The sequence below is a fragment of the Ylistrum balloti genome, unplaced genomic scaffold (genome assembly GCF_031769215.1).
Source record: "Ylistrum balloti isolate Yb309-2 unplaced genomic scaffold, AGI_CSIRO_Ybal_v1 Utg371536, whole genome shotgun sequence".
Lineage (NCBI taxonomy): Eukaryota > Metazoa > Mollusca > Bivalvia > Pectinida > Pectinidae > Ylistrum > Ylistrum balloti.
The window spans coordinates 100333-124579 of NW_026782792.1; the positions used below are offsets into that span (position 1 = coordinate 100333).

Genomic DNA, 24247 nt, shown 5'->3' on the forward strand with positions numbered 1-24247 from the left:
GTGATGAAATGGTGAAGGAGTGATGAAATGGTGAAGGAGTGGAAGGAAATGAAGGAATGATAAAATGGTGAAGGAGTGGAAGGAAATGAAGGAATGATGAAATGGTGAAGGAGTGGAAGGAAATGAAGGAATGGTGAAGGAGTGATGAAATGGTGAAGGAGTGATGAAATGGTGCAGGAGTGGAAGGAAATGAAGGAGTGATGAAATGGTGAAGGAGTGGAAGGAAATGAAGGAATGATAAAATGGTGAAGGAGTGGAAGGAAATGAAGGAATGATGAAATGGTGAAGGAGTGGAATGGAATGGTGAAGGAGTGGAAGGAAATGAAGGAATGATAAAATGGTAAAGGAGTGTAAGAAAATGAAGGAAAGATGAAATGGTAAAGGAGAGATGAAATGGAAAAGGAGTGGAAGGAAATGAAGGAATGATAAAATGGTAAAGGAGTGATGAAATGGAAAAGGAGTGGAATGGAATGGTGAAGGAGTGGAAGGAAATGAAGGAATGATGAAATGGTGAAGGAGTGGAATGGAATGGCGAAGGAGTGGAAGGAAATGAAGGAGTGGAATGGAATGGTGAAGGAGTGGAAGGAAATGAAGGAATGGTAAAATGGTAAAGGAGTGGAAGAAAATGAAGGAATGATGAAATGGTAAAGGAGTGATGAAATGGTAAAGGAGTGGAAGAAAATGAAGAAGTGATGAAATGGTAAAGGAATGATGAAATGGTAAAGGAGTGATGAAATGGTAAAGGAGTGGAATGGAATGGTGAAGGAGTGGAAGGAAATGAAGGAATGATAAAATGGTAAAGGAGTGTAAGAAAATGAAGGAATGATGAAATGGTAAAGGAGAGATGAAATGGAAAAGGAGTGGAAGGAAATGAAGGAGTGATGAAATGGAAAAGGAGTGATAAAATGGTAAAGGAGTGTAAGAAAATGAAGGAATGATAAAATGGTAAAGGAGTGATGAAATGGAAAAGGAGTGGAATGGAATGGTGAAGGAGTGGAAGGAAATGAAGGAATGATGAAATGGTAAAGGAGTGATGAAATGGTAAAGGAGTGATGAAATGGTAAAGGAGTGGAATGGAATGGTGAAGGAGTGGAAGGAAATGAAGGAATGATGAAAGGCTGGAAATAAGGAAAAGGCAATCGGATGTCATAGTAGGAAAGAAAATCAAACATGCTGAAAAGAAGAACAAAATTAAAAAGGAGCTTTAGTAAATTCATGTCTAGTCTCTTCCCACAGTACAAACCGTTCATGTTTCAAATGCTTGCTTGGTTTAATGTAATCGACACTTAGCTTTTAGGATTCTAAAATCAGTTTAGCTATAATTAATGCTTTATCAATAAATTACGCAATATTCTATTGAAGCCTAATCCTTGTGGGAAAACGTTTCAACATTCAGCCTTTTTTTCCATAAGGCTGATGCTGGAATAACAAAATTATACATCACTGCAAAGAGAGGCTGGGTGGTGGTATCAGAACAGTACTGGACTTTTCTCATCTATCTGTCCACTTTTCAATCTTTACATAAATTCTTTTTCTGTAATGAAGGTACAGCACTAATGTAAATGAAATATAGATTTTGCCAATATTACTTGTATATTTATCTAGTATATTTTTACATATATGTACTGGTACATATATGTGCCATGTTGTTTTCACTTAGAGATATTTAACCATTGAGTTAACAATGTTCAAATCTTTTCAAGCAGTCTTTGCTCTTAAGGTATCAAATGGAGTTCAATGAAACATGTAAGTATCTATAATATGGATTTGTAAACATTATCGCAACCATGGTCTTAATTATTTCAATAAATTTCCCTTTAATGGCCATAATAGTCTATGGCATAGTAATCTCTCTTGTAAATGGTTGTCCTTCTATGAATATATTTAAATAAATAGTATTCAATTATACATTCATTTATACCAGAAATAGATAATTACCTTAAAAAAGGAATAACCTTGACACATTTTACAATATTAACCTTGACCTCGAAACATTTTACTATATTTTTCCAAAATATATGACCTAGATTGGAAGCCACCTAGGTCAATGAACTTCATCAGGTCTGTGATCATGTATTCAAATAAATAACCTCCATTATCATCAATGTCAGAAAGGTTAATTGTGTTAAAATATTAAATGATTTTATCTAATAAAGTCAAGAGTTTTAGATTGGGGAAGGGAGGTGGGACCTTCATGGATTCAAATTAAGGAACAGAATCCTGTCTGACTGCTAGCCTAGCTGAAGTATATTATCTCAACAGGACAAGATTAAATCAACCTTTCATATTAAGAAATATCAAATAAAATTGGGTAACTGGTGAGTGACATTTAAGTCATATATACCTCTATTTAAAAATATTTTTTATTCAATTTGTTTATTTAAATGAAACAAGTTGGTGTGCATTTAAAATGAATAACTAAATAAAAGGTTGTTTGATCAATAGAGTGTTAATATACTTTTTGTAATATCACAATTATAATCATATGATTCTGTTGTCCAAAACTGCCTCCTCATTATTGCAATTAGTTTCAACTGTGATATACCCGCAAGGGAGTCACCAAATCTCTCTGAAGAATAATTGAAATACACTTGCTGAGCTGCTTGTCTGCAATATTGAATTACTGTACAAACTATTGACCATGCAAGCTTTAAAAAATCAAGTAAATTAAAAGAAACATTAACACATTTGCAGGAAAGTAAATAGCGTGGTACACTGAGAGCGACGTAGCAGAGCTGTCAATAATCTCAATCTGGTACACAGCTCTGTAGCATATTAAACCAGACTGCTGACTCTCTCAGAGGTTTTACAGGGCAGACATATCAAGTCTATCTATGTAAAAAGACTTTCCGTCAACAGTATTTCCAAAAAGACTTGTTGGTCAGATTTCCAAAACCTCTGTGATGTTTGCTGTTGATATACTTTCTTCAAAGTACACTTTGAATCTGTTACACAGATGATGTAGGAACAGTGTGTGTCGCCTGTGGGCAGGAATTTGAAATTCAAAGGCCAGATAATAGCATTGCTTCCAGAGAACTGAGAATTAATTTTACTCATGGCAGCAAGATTACATCAACTTTGATGTTTCTGTTATTACTTGTAGAAATGATATAGAGAAAAACACGGCTAGATTGCATCCTGCACTTGTTTTTTCTTTGAATACAATTATTGAAATGAATACAAGTTTTTGCATAACAAAGATTAATTGTTTTCCAGCTTTGTGTCACTAAATCAGACTTTAATCCTTTCCAAAATCAGATTGTTTTTAACTAAATCATGATTTGTACTATAGAGTCCATTCTTTACTCAAGTAAATGTGTGATTCACATGCTCGATAAGAATCACAATTGAAAAAGTTTTTGAACTGCAGGAGTACACCATATCTGCCTTTGAGCCTGAGACCAATGTATCAAAATAAAAAGTTTATTGTTAAGGTTTCACTGTATACCATACCTTAAAAAATGACCCAGTGGTGGAAAGCTAGTGATAAAGACGGTTTGACATCTTATCCTCTGAGTCACTGCGGCCCCACTCCTGGAGACAATCACATCATCTGAGTGTATGGATTAAAACTGGATGTAAAATTGTAGATTTGATTGTACCCTAATTGTATTTTCATTATTCAATAAGTAGGCTACATATTTGGCTTTTGTTTATAAACAAACTAATCAGCAAGGTATTTAATGAAATATAGAAATCTGTTTATTCTTCTGCATTAAGATTGATTTAGCTAACATCACTTGAACACATTACAAAGTTTGTAGTATTATCTTAGTCGTATTCAGTTTCTGTATCACTGTAAAGCTGTTTTTCTGGGTAATTTACTGAAAAGAATCCTTAATTTTGTGGGGGTTTTAATTTCATTGATTTCATGGATGTCCTTCATCCATTAATTATTTCTTATATTCATATATTTTAAGTTAACATAACTAGTGCTATCGAGTTTTATAATGTATATTTATCCACGAAATAGTGATTTCTTGAAAAAATTTGAGAAAATTTAACCCCACAAAAATATATTATTATACAGGTTCAGTAACCAGGAGAATTTAAGTAATTTTAAGTAGCAGAAAATGAGATGCTGCCGAGAAGTTATATTTGAGTTAGCTACCATTTAGTCAGGCATAGGATAGATCCATTCAACATAACTTCCATGAGGGCAGTATAGAAAAGTTGGACAGTTTATGTTGGCCTCAAAGCATTCAGAATGCGATACTAGCTTGTGCAAAATTTGAAAAGAAATTCTTTTACCTGAGAAAATATCATGTTTGTAATTTACTCTTACTAAAACACGAATTGTAGATCTTACATCTGTCTAAAAATTAATTTAATCTTTGATTTTATTGTAAATATTACTACCAGCATACTACTTGATTGGTCCATTATTATTGTGTTATTATTTTTTCTGATTCATTAAATTATTTCATTATTTTTTGTCAGAACCCAAAATAACAAGACATATGGAAAGAATAAGTTATTGGAGGGTTGAATTTGGCAGTTTTACCATACATTAATTTAAATGCAAAATGGATGTATCTTTTATACAAAGCAATGCATGCAACAAACCATCGTTTTCTTTGTTCATTTTATTTTCAAGACATCTATTTTTCTCTAATATTATTCCATCCTGAAAAACAGGTGCAGCTCAGCATGAACTTTAAAATAATAAAAGCATTATTGTAGAATCAATGACACCCTTCCTCTCTTCTTTCTCTTCTATCAGGAGACGTTAGTCTACCTGGGGCAAAACATCTTCTTTAGAGAGCATCCATGTTTTCCATTTTATCTGCTACAAATCCATAATTCATTCCACAAAGAAACACTGTCAAACAAAAGTATCACTTTTCTACAAAGTGATCATAATTGATTACACATGCTTTACCACCAATAGCCATCTGATTTGAAAAACCTAACAGGAAGCAAGGTCATTACCTAGCAAAACATTATACATGTACCTATATCTGTCTTTCATCCCTTGTTTTTACCAATTCCTTTCTTCTAAATTAAGCTGGACAGATTTTTTGCCATGGATGTTTTAAACATCAAGAGTACATGTGCAATGAATAAAAGATATATATTTAGGAATGCTTAATCATTGTATTTTATTTACCCATAATTCATTAGTGTCTGATAAATGGCAGACTGTCAATATTTTCACAAGTGATGCTTGAGTGGAAAATATTACAATAGTCCGGTGAATGAATGAAAATTACGTGATTTTCTATGGGTAACCAGTGATATTTTTTATTGATTTTATCTACAACTCGTCTACAGGTATTACGGTAGTTATCCTACAATAAGTAACCTTATGGAATCAACCTATATATGATACCTCTGACTCAAACACTGGCTGATTACAGAACAGTGAAATAGCATTTAATAATTATTCTTCTGACCAGCATTATATATGGGTGGGCTTATTACCAGGCATGGGCTTATTGCTGAATAAATATATATATTGTAACATATTATTATTAATGGTATTTAAAATGCAAAGGTGAAGGCTAAGTGACCTGTTTCTGTCATCTGTATATCATTATACAATAAAAATATGACAAAACACAGTATAAGACATGATTGTATTCAGTTGTGTTAATGCAATTCAAGTTGATACGTGGATTGAGAATTTTTCAGTAGGCCTACCTACTGTTATGGTTGTCTTTGTCAATATTCTGACATTAATGACAAACTCGCTTGAAACAGAGAAAAGTAAATTGGAATAGGACTATGTCACAAATATCATCACCATACTCTCCTCTCACCTATCGATGACATATTTACACAGGTTATTATCATAACTTTCTCCAATGTCAAGGTCATTCAACTGCCTTAACAGGAAAGATGGCCACCATATTTTGACTAGTGTCAGAATGATTCTCATGGCAACATGTTGGTAGGTCAGGAGTATGTCATTGATTAGATCATGAAAATTATATTCAATAAAAAACTGTGTTTCATAACCATTATTTTAGAATGAACCTTGAATTAAAAATTTTTGGGGTTATTTTCTTAAACATTGGTATTTTAATGCAACCGTAGATATTCTCCCCGACATATACCACCGTAGAAAAGCTACTCCTTTGATCACTTCTCCAGAACTGATCTTATGCAAAATTCTTTTGTCACAGAAAACTGTTCCTAAGAGGCCACTTGCAGTTACAGGGTGTAGCTCAAAGGGAGATAATCCTTAACTTTGCATCTGTTTCTGTAATCAGGTTATCTAGTTGTAAAGGTCATAATAACAAATAATTATCTCTGGAATGCTGCCACACAGAGCTGGTTGTATGTGACTGATTGATGTTTCTTTTTCATGTGATGTGTTTTATATAGTTGTAGTTACACTGTTTGATACATGTTTAGCTTAGAAATGGTAAAAATGTAATTCATATACTTTGATGTTTCTGATTGAAAAAATATGTTCAGACATACTCATCGGATTTTAAATATTCCTGACAACTGAAAGTTGTGAAAAGACGTTTTGTTTCACTTCAGTTCTTATGTGATGATGATGATGATGATGGTGGTGGTGGTGGTGGTGATGATGATGATAAAACCTATGCACAAATCTATGTACATGTAGTATCAACACAAGAAGATGTGACTCTTATGCTGGAAGGTGTGAGACTATAACAGACAGGCCCATTCCTTTGTCTTTCACACGAAATTTACAGAAATGTTGTAGACACTATCTGGGGTTGTGCATGTTATCAGATGGCCCTTAATTAACAGTTTTATACCTTTACCACACTGAAGATGACCATAGTTTTAATTGATAGTCTAAAAATAAATATTGTGATTAAAAAATAATTTCCTCCAATGAATTATGTGAGAAGCAATCTGATCTGATTTCCATAGATAACATTAAGATATGTACTCTCAATCTGCTCTTCTGTTTACTCCATCCAAAGTGGCTGCAGCAAAGGATCACCTGTGCATCCTATATATTCTCAGATAAATTGCTTGGATACTTATCCTGAATGAGTAAATCATACCTATATACTAAATGCATTAAGTACGTAAATAGTTTCTTGCTATTTATGACAAGTATTATGTACTTTCTTGAAGTATCAGAGAAAATGGAATTAACTGTATGATATATTAGCATGTACTTGAGGAAAGCCTACTCCTTTGTCTTTCACAGGAATTTACACTGTCTCGATGAAGACATTCATCTTCTTTATCATTAACTTGACAGAAACTTTATTAACCCAATTAATATATACAATAGATGATTTATAATACAAACATATTCAAATCAAATTAAGAAATGACTTAATGACTAAAAAAATTGGTTGGGTAAAAGAAATGAATTGTAAATTGTTCATAGTTTATGTAAAACATTAGAAAGGTAATTACAGATCTTAATGTTGGAAGAATGTTTATGACAGCTGTGTAATGAGCCAGAAGATGAATTAAATTTAGGCTCTTAGCATCACTGTCGATCTGAGAAGGACAAAACAGCTGTATGATGTTATTTTGTCAATAAAATATGCTTAAACTTTAAAGTAGCTGTATGATGCAGTGCAATTCTTTGTTTAGCTCTACGGATATCTTATCTAAATTTGTGTTAAAAAGGTGCAATTCACATGTATGTCTTTTATACAATATTATATAAACTTTGTTTTGCAACAATTGTGAAAAAGATGATTTCAACTTATACTAATCACTTCTTGGCCCGAATGTAAGTGCATGAGATGTCTTATTGTGGCAGGAAAATGGAATACTTGTGGAAATCCACGGGGTCAGGCAGGTAACCCTTACTTTTTCACGTCTGTTTTGGGAATAAACCCCAGCCAGCTAGGTGAAAGGCGAATGTGTTACCACTGCACCACCCGACCAAACAATGTTATTTATACAATATTCAGATGTCAGTGATCAAGTTGGCGATTGGAGTTTGAAGACATGTGAATAAGGAGGCATAATTTAATAAACTTTAGTTTATTTTTCATAATTTTGGGTTCATTTATCACTAAACAGTAATGTTAAAATGGTAGTGAAACAGTTGAAGTGTTTATTAGTCTCATCGTCTTCATTATATCAGCTGATTATTAATGCTATTTCTTCAAAGTCATTCGACTTTAAGCTGAATTGGAGGGATGTGAGATCCACGTAAAGTTATTAGATTTATTGTTTACATTGCTACTGGTTTCTTGCATAGTTTTCATGTAACAAATTTGAAACCTTTAAAACATAATTTATGCTTCCTACCAGAAATGAAAGACTTTCACAAATAGATAACGCCTTTGTAATATTTTGTGATAATTGAACTCCAATTTGTGAAATGAAGCCTTGAAGATTATCATCTAATGCCAAGATTGTTGACTTAATGTTCTCCTGAAAATTAGAAATTCAATTGCATCATAATTTTCACTTCCAATGAATAATATAGTACATATGGGAATAAATGTGTCTAGCATTGAAATTGATTTTGGTACCAAATAGCATCAGATAGTCCACAGATAACTTAACTTTAAGATAGCAAACATGTAGTAATTAATCTCTAGATCAATTTGGTCACAGCTTGTGTGTTATACATCTATTAAAGACATCAGTGGGTTTCTGGTGACAATGAAGAAGAAAGAAAGTTAGGACCTTGTTAGTCTGGACATGCTATATTTTAGTATAAGGGGACCTTGTTAGTCTGGACATGCTATATTTTAGTATAAGGGGACCTTGTTAGTCTGGACATGCTATATTTTAGTGTAAGGGGACCTTGTTAGTCTGGACATGCTATATTTTAGTGTAAGGGGACCTTGTTAGTCTGGACATGCTATATTTTAGTGTAAGGGGACCTTGTTAGTCTGGACATGCTATATTTTAGTGTAAGGGGACCTTGTTAGTCTGGACATGCTATATTTTAGTGTAAGGGGACCTTGTTAGTCTGGACATGCTATATTTTAGTATAAGGGGACCTTGTTAGTCTGGACATGCTATATTTTAGTATAAGGGGACCTTGTTAGTCTGGACATGCTATATTTTAGTATAAGGGGACCTTGTTTGTCTGGACATGCTATATTTTAGTATAAGGGGACCTTGTTAGTCTGGACATGCTTTATTTTAGTATAAGGGAACCTTGTTAGTCTGGACATGCTATATTTTAGTATAAGGGGACCTTGTTAGTCTGGACATGCTATATTTTAGTATAAGGGGACCTTGTTAGTCTGGACATGCTATATTTTAGTGTAAGGGGACCTTGTTAGTCTGCACACTTTGTATTTTAGTTTAGGACGACCATATTAGTCTGGACACTCTGTATTGTAGTAATGTCTGTTGTGTTAGACTGGACTATGTTGTAGTTCCCTTGTTGTCTGGATACTCTGTATTGTAGTAATGTCTAATGAGTTAGACTGGACTATGTAGTAGTTCCCTTGTAGTCTGGACACTCTGTATTGTAGTAATGTCTATTGTGTTAGACTGGACTATGTAGTAGTTCACTTGTAGTCTGGACACTTTGTATTGTAGTAATGTCTGTTGTGTTAGACTGGACTATGGTGTAGTTCCCTTGTAGACTGGACACTCTGTATTGTAGTAATGTCTATTGTGTTAGACTGGACTATGTTGTAGTTCCCTTGTTGTCTGGCCTCTCTATATTGTAGTAATGTCTATTGTGTTAGATTGGACTATGTTGCAGTTCCCTTGTTGTCTGGACACTCTGTATTGTAGTAATGTCTGTTGTGTTAGACTAGACTATGTTGTAGTTCCCTTGTTGTCTGGACACTCTGTATTGTAGTAATGTCTGTTGTGTTAGACTGGACTATGTTGTAGTTCCCTTGTAGTCTGGCTTCTCTGTATTGTAGTAATGTCTATTGTGTTAGACTGGACTATGTTGTAGTTCCCTTGTTGTCTGGACACTTTGTATTGTAGTAATGTCTAATGAGTTAGACTGGACTATGTAGTAATTCCCGTGTAGTCTGGCCTCTCTGTATTGTAGTAATGTCTGTTGTGTTAGACTGGACTATGTAGTAGTTCCCTTGTAGTCTGGACACTCTGTATTGTAGTAGTGTCTATTGTGTTAGACTATGTTGTAATTCCCTTGTAGTCTGGACGAAGGAGAAACTCTTGTACCTCCTAGAAGTTTTGAGCTGCAACATGGTGTCTAGCTCAATGGACAATATTTATTGATTACTTGGCTTAGGTCCAGCTTTAGGTTTTTTTCTCTGACAAACACGATATATTTCAGCAGCAGTAACACTTCTATGTGTTATTTTCACTACAGTTTTCAGTAGAGTTGACACTGTTAAACGCATAAGGAATTGTATGAAAGTAACAACTGAAATATTTGCAGTTATAACAATGAAAGAATAGTGCAGTTGGTTTTTTTATGTTTTTTAACTTTGGAAAAGTACAGAAATTGACAAAAATTTGTAGAATTCACTATAACAGTAATTACTATAGAATATTAGAGTTGATCAGTAAGAAAAGTGAAGTGAAAGAGATGAAATTTGCCACATTTCATTTGTTCCGTTTAAAGAAAAGCATTGCTAACACACTTTTTGATGTAGCTTTTTCTTCAAGTTTATAAATTGTTATTTTATATCTTATACTGTTTAAGATTGGGATAATGCCATTGTGCGGCTTCTGTCATTTGTCCAGCATCTTTCATCTGCAGCTTCTTACAAAAAATCGTTTTTAGTCATGAATGATGGAACAGAATTTGACCAAATTTGGTCAGAAGCGTCCTTCGGGAAGGAAATCAAGTGTGCATAAATCTTGTTTCTTGGCTCCCATGGTGCCTGAGGGGGGGGGCCCAAAATTGGAAATTTTGCAAGTTAAAATCTTACTTCTCCAATAGAAATAAATGAAGAATAAACGGTCTTAAACATTCTTGGGTGAATTTTGTATAAACATTAGGTCATGGACCCTGAGGGCAGAAGGGATGGGGCCCAATAGGAGAAATAGAGCAATTCTTTTAATTCTAATATGCTTGTAGGAACGACTGGATTTTGACCAAATTTGGTTTGAAGTATTCTTGGGTAAAGGGGAATCAGTTTTGTATAAATGATGGATCCTGGCCCCCTGGGGCATCAGGTGTGAGGCACATTTAGGGAAATGTAAGTTCTTAAAAATCCTTCTTCAGTGCAAGGATATTTTCCAAGTTAGGTCTAAAGCAATGTTAATGGATAATGAATCTGACTTTTGTTTGACCACATGGCTGGGGCCCAATAGGGAAACTATTTCAGGAATTCTTTTTCATACCTGCAATTTTTTGTTAAATGACTGATTAGCTGAATAGTTAGGTTACAAATACAGGCCCCTTAGGCCTCTTGTTTTGAAATAAACAATGGATAGATGATTTTTTTTTTTTTTTTTTTTGACATTAATATATCAACTTAAGCCTTGAAGAACTGGCTCCATTGCAGCCTTCCCTAAGTTTTGCTGTTACAGCAGATTGATATTAGCTGGATGGTTTGGTATCAGAAATACATGTATACAGGTAGTAATAAACTAGTAAGTTCATGAACAAGTGAAGCAGGCAACGCTTTGTAGATTTTTTCTATGACTTCAGTAGAAATTGAGTTATTACCCTGTGGTTTTTTTATGTTGTAATGGCTGATTTAACTTGAATGATGTCCCTTTCATGGATTCAGAAGTAACCGTAAATGTAGATAACACAATATCCAGGCCTTTTTAGTCTCAGTTGACTGTAACTGATAACATTAGTTTGATAATATAAACTGTTTAGAGTGGGGAGTCAAAGTTATGTTACCTATTGAGCAGATGATCATGTGTTTTTCACAAAGGACTACCAGGTATATATAATGATAACTTACATTGACTAGATCAATTTACCTGGATTCTTTTACTTTTTACTTTGACTTAATCCAAAATGTATTCACTTCCAGCTATTTAAACATTGAACCTCAGTCATTACCCCATAACTACACAATAGTTCACAGTTCTGTCAGAGATACAGACAGCACAGTCTATTTTCAAGGTATATAGGGCTACACAATGGAGAAATCCCTATCTTAAAAACACACTTTTGTAGAAAGACTGTTGTATCATAATGATGATGTCATTATAGGGAAACGATACAAAATCTTGACAGATTATGAGGTTTTCTTTATGAACATTATGAGGAAGAATTATGAGGTGTTTGTTTGTGACGAAGATCATCAGAGTTCTCTGATAATCCTGTTGAATTTCACAATATTGGTACATGTTATACTTCATACTTTGTATCACCATTAGTCCTGATGTTTCTATTTAAGAAACCATTTTCAAAGCAAAAAATTGTAGAAATTTGTAAGTTTTACAAAGAATATCACTGATTGTATGATCTCTTACCTCTACAAGTCAATCATATGTATATTAAATAAAAGGCTGAAATAAACTATGTTGATAATTTGGGGATGACAGATTTTTTTGTGATGTCAGCTGTCATAGCGATCAATCTGTCTGCATTGATCTTGGTGCTACGAGTATGTTCGGGGTGATTAAAATAAAATATAAGCAGATTTAGTTAGCTATATTAATCCATTAACTGAAGTCTCCACAAGATGTTTTTTTTTCATTTATTTATTTACAAATATTGATTCCCACAAAAATTGAATGATATTACAATAAATCTGTATTTTCCTTGAATGAAATATTATTGAATCTGAACTTTACCTTTATTCTTGTCACATAGACTTGTCACTTTTCCTTTGATCTTGCTATGTTATTGATTTCATTTTATTTTAATGGGTTTTACATTCACTATAACAACCTGTTGGTCTTTCAGCGGAAGAGAAAAAATAGGAAAAAGAGTAGGAGGGGGAAAATAGGAAGTGACAGGAGAGAGTGGGATACAGAGATGAGGTAGAGGGTGCCGTCTATGCTATTTGACCTGATCTAAAACTATAATTAAGAAGGCGGCCCTCCCCCATCCTAATTGTAGACCTAGCTTAACAGTAAGCACGACGCAGCAAGAGAACTGGTGTCAGGACTGAGAGGGAGAGTAAGGGATTTCTACACTAGGTAAATTCCAATATGTTGATAGTATTTTGGAGGTCCGTCAAAATTACTTACCCTTTTATATAAATAATAAATAAGTAATAAATATTTCCCCAATGCTAACCAAACTCTGACCTCTGGGCAGGCGTTATCACGCCTCCTCTTTTTCCGAAAAGTCATAGAGGGGTTTTTATTGTGCAAGTTGAACACTCTCACACAGGCCACCGCCTCAAGTCCCATCCGCCATTCTTGGGTTAATGGTTAGTAGTTAGTATGGTATTGATGGTGATCTTGATTTTTTTTGGTGTCCATGCATGTGTAATTCTTCTTTTCATTTCTATCTCCACTCTATGTACTGTTTGGTTTTTCACTGTCTATACTTTCTGTAATCCATACTGATCATTTCTTGCTACGGTATGACCAACTAATTTAACGCAGTGACTCTCCTCAGTACAATAGAATTCTCAATTCTTATTGGTCAGCCAATGAAAGTTGAATATGGCCAATGAATGAGCTGATAGGATATCAACACCTTGGGAAATAACTAAAATTACAAATACAGAAAGTTCAAATGCATTTTATTCAGTGACATTGTTGCAGACAATTCAACAGATATCACTTTTACAGATATTCTGTGATTTTTCATCTTTCAGCATGAGCTACTCCATCTTGTAATTAAAAGACAGATAACAGTTGTGAAACACATTTTTGACCAAATTCGAAACATCGACAAATGTAACCTTGTCCTTATCTGAATGCATGTTCACATTAGTAAGATTAATATCAAAACCACAATTATCACTTGCAGCACCCATAAGTTTGGAGGGTCCAGTAATTTGTTTGTACAGCACACATTCTATTGTAAGTGTCAACTGCTGTACTCCAGTTCGGAACATCATCAACTGTTTAACATTTGCATGTGACACTTTATGCAGAAAGTCAGTTACATCCTAGGCCATGCAATATGTCAATAATCACACTTGAGGGGGGGGGGGGAGCTTATTTCTCCAGTATGTAGCCCTGCCCCTCGGTTCCTATGATATAACTAATACTGACAGCATATTAGCAATGCAATGACATAACTATTATACATAATACACTGTATGTAATGTGTTAAACAGGCATTCCTTTGTTGAAATCATGTTAGTTGATAAAATAAAACTAAATATAAAAGAATGATTTTCCTAAAATGGAAAACTTCACAACATAATGGCAGTCAAAATCTCAAAATAATCCAAACTTGTTAAATTACAAAACAACTTAAATTCTTTATTCTGCCCAAAGTATAAAGATTACTAGAAATCTAGACAGTGTGTTTACCTGATACTTGTAATTTCAGTACATGTCCATGCAAATTTTGCCATTGTTAGGCAGTGTGATCATCTTTGAGTTGTAAGTTTGACCGATAACAGTGTAGTATATTTCTGCAGTTTGAACAGAAGAAATATAACTTTTAAGAAAAGTGTATCTCGCACTGTGAAAGGTAGAATCATTATCTAGAACTATGCTTTAACTAAGCTGAAATTAAACATTGAATGTTATATTTTCTTTGATATAAATTTTATTTATTTTATGACAAAAAAAAGTTATATTAACTTAAATGAATTCCACTCTTGTTGGCTCAGATGGAAACACATGTGTGGTCTTACTGTGGAGGAAACTGGAGTACGCACATTGATCAAGCGAATTAAATCCTGGTGGTCAAGGTGAAAGGCTAGTTTGTTACCCCAACCTCTGGTAAAGTGCTGGGGTGTGTTGTTTTATCTGTGTTTCTCAGGTGATGAATCAAGATGTGTGATTATATCAGGGAGGTTTGTGTTTCTCAGGTGACAAGTCGAGGTGTGTGATTATATCTGGAAGGTTTGTGTTTCCCAGATGAAGAGCCAAGGCGTGTTGTTAGATCAAAGAGGTTTGTGTTTCTCAGGGGAAGAGCCAAGGCATGTTGTTAGATCAGGGAGGTTTGTGTTTTTGAGGAAGCAAAAATCACTGGCTGTCCTGCATTGTCATTATTGTGTTCCTGAGCAGGACATTTTGAATAGTTGGTGAGATGCCTCCTGCATGTTGTTTACCGACCAACCTCACAGGAAACGATCTCTTATAAGCAGTTCCTCCCGATTTCACATGTCCAGGATGTTTTAGAATATTTTGGTAATTCTACACATTCCTAATTGAACAAAAAGAAGGCAAGACATGTGCAATTTAGATTGTTATACATGTTATTTGTAGATAACCCTGGATTTCAATCAGTTTTTGTGTTAAAATATATGATCTTAAGGATGATAAACAAATTTAAGGTTTTGTAGAAATAACGAGATATACACATGTGGATGCAGACTCCAGCTGAAGGCTGGAATTCACGCCCTGTTTTAAATATTAGTGGCGGTGTCATCATACCTGTAACCCATTAAACTGGAAATTATTGAGATTGGAGTCATACCAAAAAAAAAATACTCACTACCTATGTTGCATTAAACTTTTGCCAAATACATCAGGAAGATTTAGCAAAGCATGGATTTTCTGTTCTATATCCTTTTTTTTATAACCTTATATAATCTTCCAGAAGTCGAGGAATGAATTCGACTCAGAGTCAGGTTGTGGGCTTATTACAAGATGAAAAAGTAGATTTGTTGGTGATTTAGCTAAGCACACTTGACATGGGTGTGCCTGTTTACTGGGCTAACTGTCAGATAGAGTACTTCCTGTTCAATTACAACATGAAAAAACTAAAGCAATTACTATAGACAAAAGTAAAGTTTAACATTGGCATCATTTGTATTTTCCATTTACTATTGGAACCACTTTATACAGTGAAGCTCATGTATATATAGGTAGATTCTGCTTGATGGGTGTGTCGTTTACAGAGTGTTGGCAAATTATTTGACCATTACAAGGTCACTATAGGTCTAACATCCTCTGTAGTGATAAGGTACCTCGGAGACATCAACAAAATGCAGATTCTTGGCCATTTACCCAAAGAAAGGGTTTGTTTATAGGCAGTAGTCAAGTCGTGGGCAGTACATCTGAATTGCAACACAAGTTTGTTAATGACTTCTGTGAAGTTGTCTTTTATCAGAAAATTCCTTATCAACAACTTGGTTTTTCTCCTTAGCTCAAAAACAGATAATAGGATTCATATGGTTTCACAACTTGTTAATGAAATGCTATTTATTTTATTTGACAGTTACCGAAGAGGAAATTCAACAATGGTGAGTATGCATTATGCAGTGATTTATAATGATGCCCAAAGATGCCAAACTTTTGGGTTTGATGTAAATACTTAAAACAATTGGTTTGTTTAACAAAAACAAGGAAACAGAGTTAATGCAAATATACATATTTTAACAGTAATATTATTTTAGCATTTTTCATGCTGAAAGTGTTGTGCTAAAATGTGATTACGCTAATTGCAGTTTCTCTCTGCTGCTTACATAGCAATTATTGTAAATGCATGAATTCATCATTGCTCTGATTTGTTCAAAAGTTGTTTTGCTCTATAATTTGGTTGCACCAATTTAAGTATGTTTACTATTTGTTGTTACGTTGATGTCACCGGTCATCTTTTTCTTTCTTTTGTTTTGGTTATAATGTGGTGTACTTACGATGACCATGGTGTATACTGTTACCTTACAAGCTCATTTCTTCCATTGTCAGAACAGTGTGAGCAAAAGTATACAAAAATAGAAAGTACCTTATAAATCCCCAGTCACATGTGTGATATTTGGAATGATGATGTGTGATAATTGGAATGATGATGTGTGATATTTGGAATGATGAGGTGTGATAATTGGAATGATGAGGTGTGATTTTTAGAATGATGATGTGTGATAATTGGAATGATGAGGTGTGATATTTAGAATGATGATGTGTGATAATTGGAATGATGATGTGTGATATTTAGAATGATGATGATGTGTGATATATTTGGAATGATGATGTGTGATATTTGGAATGATGAGGTGTGATATTTGGAATGATGAGGTGTGATATTTAGAATGATGATGTGTGATATTTAGAATGATGATGTGTGATATTTAGAATGATGATGTGTGATATTTGGAATGATGATGTGTGATAATTGGAATGATGATGTGTGATATTTGGAATGATGATGTGTGATAATTGGAATGATGATGTGTGATATTTAGAATGATGATGTGTGATAATTACTTAGAATGATGATGTGTGATATTTAGAATGATGATGTGTGATATTTGGAATGATGATGTGTGATATTTGGAATGATGAGGTGTGATATTTAGAATGATGAGGTGTGATATTTAGAATGATGATGTGTGATATTTAGAATGATGATGTGTGATAATTGGAATGATGATGTGTGATATTTAGAATGATGATGTGTGATAATTGGAATGATGAGGTGTGATATTTAGAATGATGAGGTGTGATATTTAGAATGATGATGTGTGATATTTAGAATGATGATGTGTGATATTTGGAATGATGATGTATGATATTTGGAATGATGATGTGTGATATTTGGAATGATGATATGTGATATTTAGAATGATGATGTGTGATAATTGGAATGATGATGTGTGATAATTGGAATGATGATGTGTGATAATTGGAATGATGATGAAGGTTTTTGTATTTTACAGGTACAAAGGATTCATGAAGGACTGTCCAGATGGCAAACTGACATTAGATGTAAGTATATTTCATTTCCAAACACATCTTCTTATAGAAGTACCAAGAACACATCTTCTTATAGAAGTACCAAGAACACATCTTCTTATAGAAGTACCAAGAACACATCTTCTTATAGAAGTACCAAGAACACATCTTCTTATAGAAGTACCAAGAACACATCTTCTTATAGAAGTACCAAGAACACATCTTCTTATAGAAGTACCAAGAACACATCTTCTTATAGAAGTACCAAGAACACATCTTCTTATAGAAGTACCAAGAACACATCTTCATAGAAGTACAAGAACACATCTTCTTATAGAAGTACCAAGAACACATCTTCTTATAGAAGTAGAACACATCTTCTTATAGAAAGAACACATCTTCTTATAGAAGTACCAAGAACACATCTTCTTATAGAAGTACCAAGAACACATCTTCTTATAGAAGTACCAAGAACACAGCTGCTTATAGAAGTACCAAGAACACATCTTCTTATAGAAGTACCAAGAACACATCTTCTTATAGAAGTACCAAGAACACATCTTATAGAAGTACCAAGAACACATCTTCTTATAGAAGTACCAAGAACACATCTTCTTATAGAAGTACCAAGAACACATCTTCTTATAGAAGTACCAAGAACACAGCTGCTTATAGAAGTACCAAGAACACATCTTATAGAAGTACCAAGAACACAGCTGCTTATAGAAGTACCAAGAAAACATCTTCTTAGAGAAGTACCAAGAACACATCTTCTTATAGAAGTACCAAGAACACAGCTGCTTATAGAAGTACCAAGAACACAGCTGCTTATAGAAGTACCAAGAACACATCTTCTTATAGAAGTACCAAGAACACAGCTGCTTATAGAAGTACCAAGAAAACATCTTCTTATAGAAGTACCAAGAACACAGCTGCTTATCGAGGTTAAGCCACCAATGAATATACATATTAACAATATTTATCACCTAATAAGCCCAGGACTAGACACATAATCCCAGGGCTTTTTTCCACTATTTTTTGGGCAGAAAATTGATCAATTGTGAAGGAAATGTTTAGCAATAAACTCTTATATTTTGAGAATTTTGCTATATTAGATAAATCCAATTGGAAAAAGGGCCGAAATTTATCCCCATAGAGCCTCTAGAAAAAGCCCTGTACCTCTGACTTAAAGCAAGAGATATGGACTAATTACAGACCAATGATATACTGTTGGCTGGTTATCTTCTGAAACAGCAGATACGGCTTATCAAATACATCCTAACATTTTTTTTTTTTAAATTCCCTCGAAAAAGCAATAATTTTAACATTATATCTGCAACAGTGTTTGGTTCTTTTAAAATTTATTAATAATTTTTATTGATACTTCATATAGATTAAGACATAGAGTACCTATTACAAATCATATATAAAAACTTAAAATGCATTATAGCTAATGTTTCCTGGAGAAAAAGAGACAGCTTCAATTCTGTTATGGTGGAATTCATTCCAAATTATATTTCCATTTAATCTAATCATTTAAATTCCTACTTTCAGGGTTTCACAAAAATTTACAAGCAGTTTTTTCCCTTCGGTGATCCAAGTAAATTTGCCTCCTTTGTGTTTAACGTCTTTGATGAAAATCGGGTAAGTTCACCAAAAAAGAGACATGCAAGAACTACAAAGCTTTAAAGTAAATTGCTGCTAGGATTACATAATATAGATTTGGTTTGTATAAAAAAGAACTGAAACACCTGTTGAATTGGTCTTGAAGTCATTATTTTGAATCTGTTGGTATTAATTATCTGGTACTTTTTTAGCCCACCATCATCAGATGTTGAGCTGTTCAGATCACCCTGTGTTCAGTATTGGTACATCTGGCAACTGTCCTTGAACAATTTTTGTTTTTACTATTTCTGGAAAAATATTGGATGAATCATTTTCTGATTTCTAATGTAGATTTGCCTTGATCCCATGTTATGCAGAGTCCATTTTGGGCCTGATCAAAAAAATAACATAGCTAGCAGGTCACCATTTTGGTTTTGGACAGTCATAGATTGTTATTTATAGCTACTTCTGGAGAAGTACTCAACAGATATATTTATCATCTCTATTTCTTCAGGGGAAATGTCAAATTTTATGTAGCAATTATGAGAAAACACAAAGGAAAGAAAAAAGACAGGGAACGATCCAAGTTGTAAAGAACAAATAAAGATCAAATAATGGTTGGCACCAATATCCTTCTGGGGTTTCTTGTCTTTTGTTATAAATACAGCTGGTGTTTTATTGACCTCGCTATAAAGAACAGAAAACAAGGTGTAATGTATGGTGGAAATAAATTTCTGGAAAATTTAATGTAAAAGATTTGTTTAAATTCTTAAATTGGATGTTTCAATGGTGTGTTGGTGAACTGTTGACAGGATGGATTTATAGAATTCCAGGAGTTTCTCCAAGCATTGTCCGTGACTTCAAGAGGGAGTGTGCAAGAAAAATTACAATGTAAGTTTCCTCCAAATCGCTCATTTGCCTGTTTGATATTTAATATTTTCATAACATTCAAGGCAATATTAGCCACTTACTGGTTGTTTTATTTCTTTTCTCATTATACTCATACAAACATGGGGCTTCTATAAATAGGATTAACAAAACAACCATTAGTTGATACTGAAATATGCTGTGATCAACAAAACAACCATTAGTAGATATAAAATATGTTGTGATTAACAACAAAACCATTAGTAGATACAAAATGTGTTGTGATTAACAACAAAACCATTAGTAGATATAAAATATGTTGTGATTAACAACAAAACCATTAGTAGATGTAAAAATATGTTGGAGTTAACAAAACAGGCATGTCTTTCTGTCCATATCTAAAAAATATGTTATAATTAACAACACAACCTTAAGTAGATATAAAAAATATGTTGTAATTAACAACACAACCATTAGTAGATATAAAAAATATGTTGTTATTAACAACACAACCATTAGAAGATATGAAAAATATGTTGTAATTAACAACACAACCATTAGTAGATATAAAAGATATGTTGTTATTAACAACACAACCGTTAGTAGATTTAAAAAATATGTTGTAATTAACAACACAACCATTAGTAGATATAAAAAATATGTTGTAATTAACAACACAACCATTAGTAGATACTAAAATATGTTGTGATTAACAAAGCAAGCATTTGTAGATATAAAATATGTTAGTGTCCTCAAGCACAGTAAAGTTTGTATTCTGTTTGTAGCCAACACTTTATAAAAATACAGAGCTTGCTAACTTCACATCAAGTTGATACCCTTTATTTTATTTTGCATAATAAGAGTGAATTCTGACCTGTCATGTCTTGTTATTTCTACCTACCAGGTAGAGGTAGTAAACCTGTAGCTTCATAGCCAAAAACAATTTGTCAAATCATAAAACCTTGGTTCTTAATTACAGAAGATATGTGTTTACTCTGGGGAAGGTAATCAACCAGGCATGTTGGGTTTGATAATGGAATGAGGTTCTCCTGGGGTAGATTCCAGTTAACTTGTGTAATGTATTCTTACTTAAGATTAAACTGTAAAGGAAAAACCAATAGGAAATGGTGTCCACTTTCACAATATACACAACAGCTTAACAGGATATTGGGAAATTATTGATTCTTAAACTTGTATTGAGTTAATTATTAAAGCTCTTTGATGGACTTAATTGTGACTTTATATCATTCTAGTCATGTAAAGTTCAATGATATAGATGTAGTTAAAGGTCAATACATATATATATATATATATATAAAGCACTTTAAGGAATGAAAGTGATCATCAAGTGATAAACAGTTGTCACACAGACACTCGACTATTCTGTGTACATATTGTATATATATTCAAAGTAAAGTCAACATTGTCTGCCTCTGCATACATTTAAGGTGACTACCTGTAGAATATGTGTATTATCTGTGCTGAAGAAGGAAAAAGACCTTTTGTGGCGTCTGGCTTCCTAGGCCAGTATGGCGTAGTTTCGCTCACCTTTGCTCCAAATATGTTATTATGAAATTTTTATATGTACATGTTAATTAAGCTAGGTTAAAAATAAATGGCTTCCCTATTTAAAAAAAAAGGGGGTATGCCAAGATTTTACAGCCAATTTGATTGTTCGGTATTCTTTTCTTGACATTAAAAGCAAACAGAGCTCGAGGTATGGATCATTTCTTTTATATTTTAGCAGGACAAAAATGACCTTTTATCAACCTCCTGCTATTTTAGATTAATATTTTGACTAACTTGTTATCAATATATACACAGAAAGGAAGAATATTGCCAGATATCAATAGACCTTAACCTGCGACCACACTCAGGTTCAAAAACAGAATGAAGAACCATTTTCCTCTGCAGTCCCAAGAGGTACTTGCAAACAAACTTGCAAATTACCTCAGCAAAATAATTCTGTGGAAGGGATGTAACTCTGTAGTAGTATGAAGATCTGGAGAGAATCAAAGTCTGTTAATGTTTTGATGAATTCTTAATGGACCTCTCATTGCCTCTTTAGAATCTTTCCTTTTTCATATTACTGAGACACCTAGACATGTGTGTAAATATTCACTAGGGTGATATCATGCTTGCAAGAAGAGTTGATGTGCTGTTGGTTGATGCAGCTATTTATCAGAGCTTGATGCAATCTGCTTGTGAGTGTTCAAAAAAGTGTCTAGATGCCTTCATATGAATTTAAAAACTTGACTTTTCATCTCTTTTCCAAAGGGGCTTTTAAGCTGTATGATCTTGACAGTGATGGATTCATCACACGAGACGAGTTACTGGACATTGTGGATGCAATATATAAAATGGTGGTAAGTGTTTTCCTTTATGTAGTATAGTAGTAGACATGCTCTCATATTTCATTTATTGCTGAAATCTTATGTACAGTTGTAATGTGTATATATGTAAAGGAGAAAAGTTGAAAACTTTCCATGTCATGTCAAAGAACTTTTTATTTTATTTGTTCTCAGTTAAAACATAGCTATGGTGTCATCTATGGTTGTATCAGTCCATTATACATGTATAATATAATAGATCACGAGGGGTCCATTCTTAACCTCAGCCATCCATCATTTAGGGACATCTGTTCATTAGCTAAGGTAGATATCATATTAGGAATACCATTTGTAACTGAAGATATGCTTATTTTGCAGGGAAATTCTGTCAAACTTCCAGAAGAAGAAAACACGCCAGAAAAACGAGTCAATAAAATATTTGAAATCATGGATAAGGTAAAAAATATACAGGTCTCCATTGCAATAGATACAGCAGGGTGGTATTGTCATTATTGACTCAATGATTTCTCCATCATTAGTACAGGTCTCCATTGCAATAGATACAGCAGGGTGGTATTGTCATTATTGACTCAATGATTTCTCCATCATTAGTACAGGTCTCCATTTCAATAGATACAGCAGGGTGGTACTGTGTGTATTGACTCAATGATTTCTCCATCATCAGTACAGGTCTCCATTACAATAGATACAGCAGGGTGGTACTGTGTGTATTGACTCAATGATTTCTCCATCATCAGTACAAGTCTCCATTACAATAGATACAGCAGGGTGGTACTGTGTGTATTGACTCAATGATTTCTCCATCATCAGTACAGGTCTCCATTACAATAGATACAGCAGGGTGGTACTGTGTGTATTGACTCAATGATTTCTCCATCATCAGTACAAGTCTCCATTACAATAGATACAGCAGGGTGGTATTGTCATTATTGACTCAATGATTTCTCCATCATTAGTACAAGTCTCCATTACAATAGATACAGCAGGGTGGTACTGTGTGTATTGACTCAATGATTTCTCCATCATTAGTACAAGTCTCCATTACAATATATACAGCAGGGTGATACTGTGTGTATTGACTCAATGATTTCTCCATCATTAGTACAAGTCTCCATTACAATAGATACAGCAGGGTGGTACTGTGTGTATTGACTCAATGATTTCTCCATCATTAGTACAAGTCTCCTTTACAATAGAAACAGCAGGGTGATACTGTGTGTATTGACTCAATGATTTCTCCATCATCAGAACAAGTCTCCACTACAATAGATACATCAGGGTGGTACTGTGTGTATTGACTCAATGATTTCTCCATCATTAGTACAGGTCTCCATTACAATAGATACTCCAGGGTGGTACTGTCAGTATTGACTCAATGATTTCTCCATCATCAGTACAGGTCTCCATTACAATAGATACAGCAGGGTGATACTGTGTGTATTGACTCAATGATTTCTCCATCATTAGTACAGGTCTCCATTACAATAGATACAGCAGGGTGGTACTGTGTGTATTGACTCAATGATTTCCTCTATCATCAGTACAGGTCTCCATTACAATAGATACAGCAGGGTGGTACTGTGTGTATTGACTCAATGATTTCTCCATCATCAGTACAGGTCTCCATTACAATAGATACAGCAGGGTGGCACTGTCAGTATTGACTCAATGATTTCTTTATCATTAGTACAGGTCTCCATTACAATAGATACAGCAGGGTGGTACTGTGTGTATTGACTCAATGATTTCTCCATCATTAGTACAAGTCTCCATTACAATAGATACATCAGGGTGGTACTGTGTGTATTGACTCAATGATTTCTTTATCATCAGTACAGGTCTCCATTACAATA

General features: G+C 33.9%; 1 protein-coding gene across 1 annotated transcript in view; it reads left to right on the top strand.

The window, feature by feature from the left end:
* Positions 1–24247, top strand: part of LOC132562857 (neuronal calcium sensor 1-like) — a 49852-nt gene that overhangs the window by 20617 nt on the left and 4988 nt on the right. Inside the window, exons 2-7 of the mRNA XM_060227633.1 lie at positions 16118–16142; positions 17556–17604; positions 19126–19215; positions 19989–20067; positions 22321–22409; positions 22752–22829. Coding sequence (XP_060083616.1) covers positions 16118–16142; positions 17556–17604; positions 19126–19215; positions 19989–20067; positions 22321–22409; positions 22752–22829 — 410 coding nt within the window. The remainder of the gene's footprint in view (positions 1–16117; positions 16143–17555; positions 17605–19125; positions 19216–19988; positions 20068–22320; positions 22410–22751; positions 22830–24247) is intronic.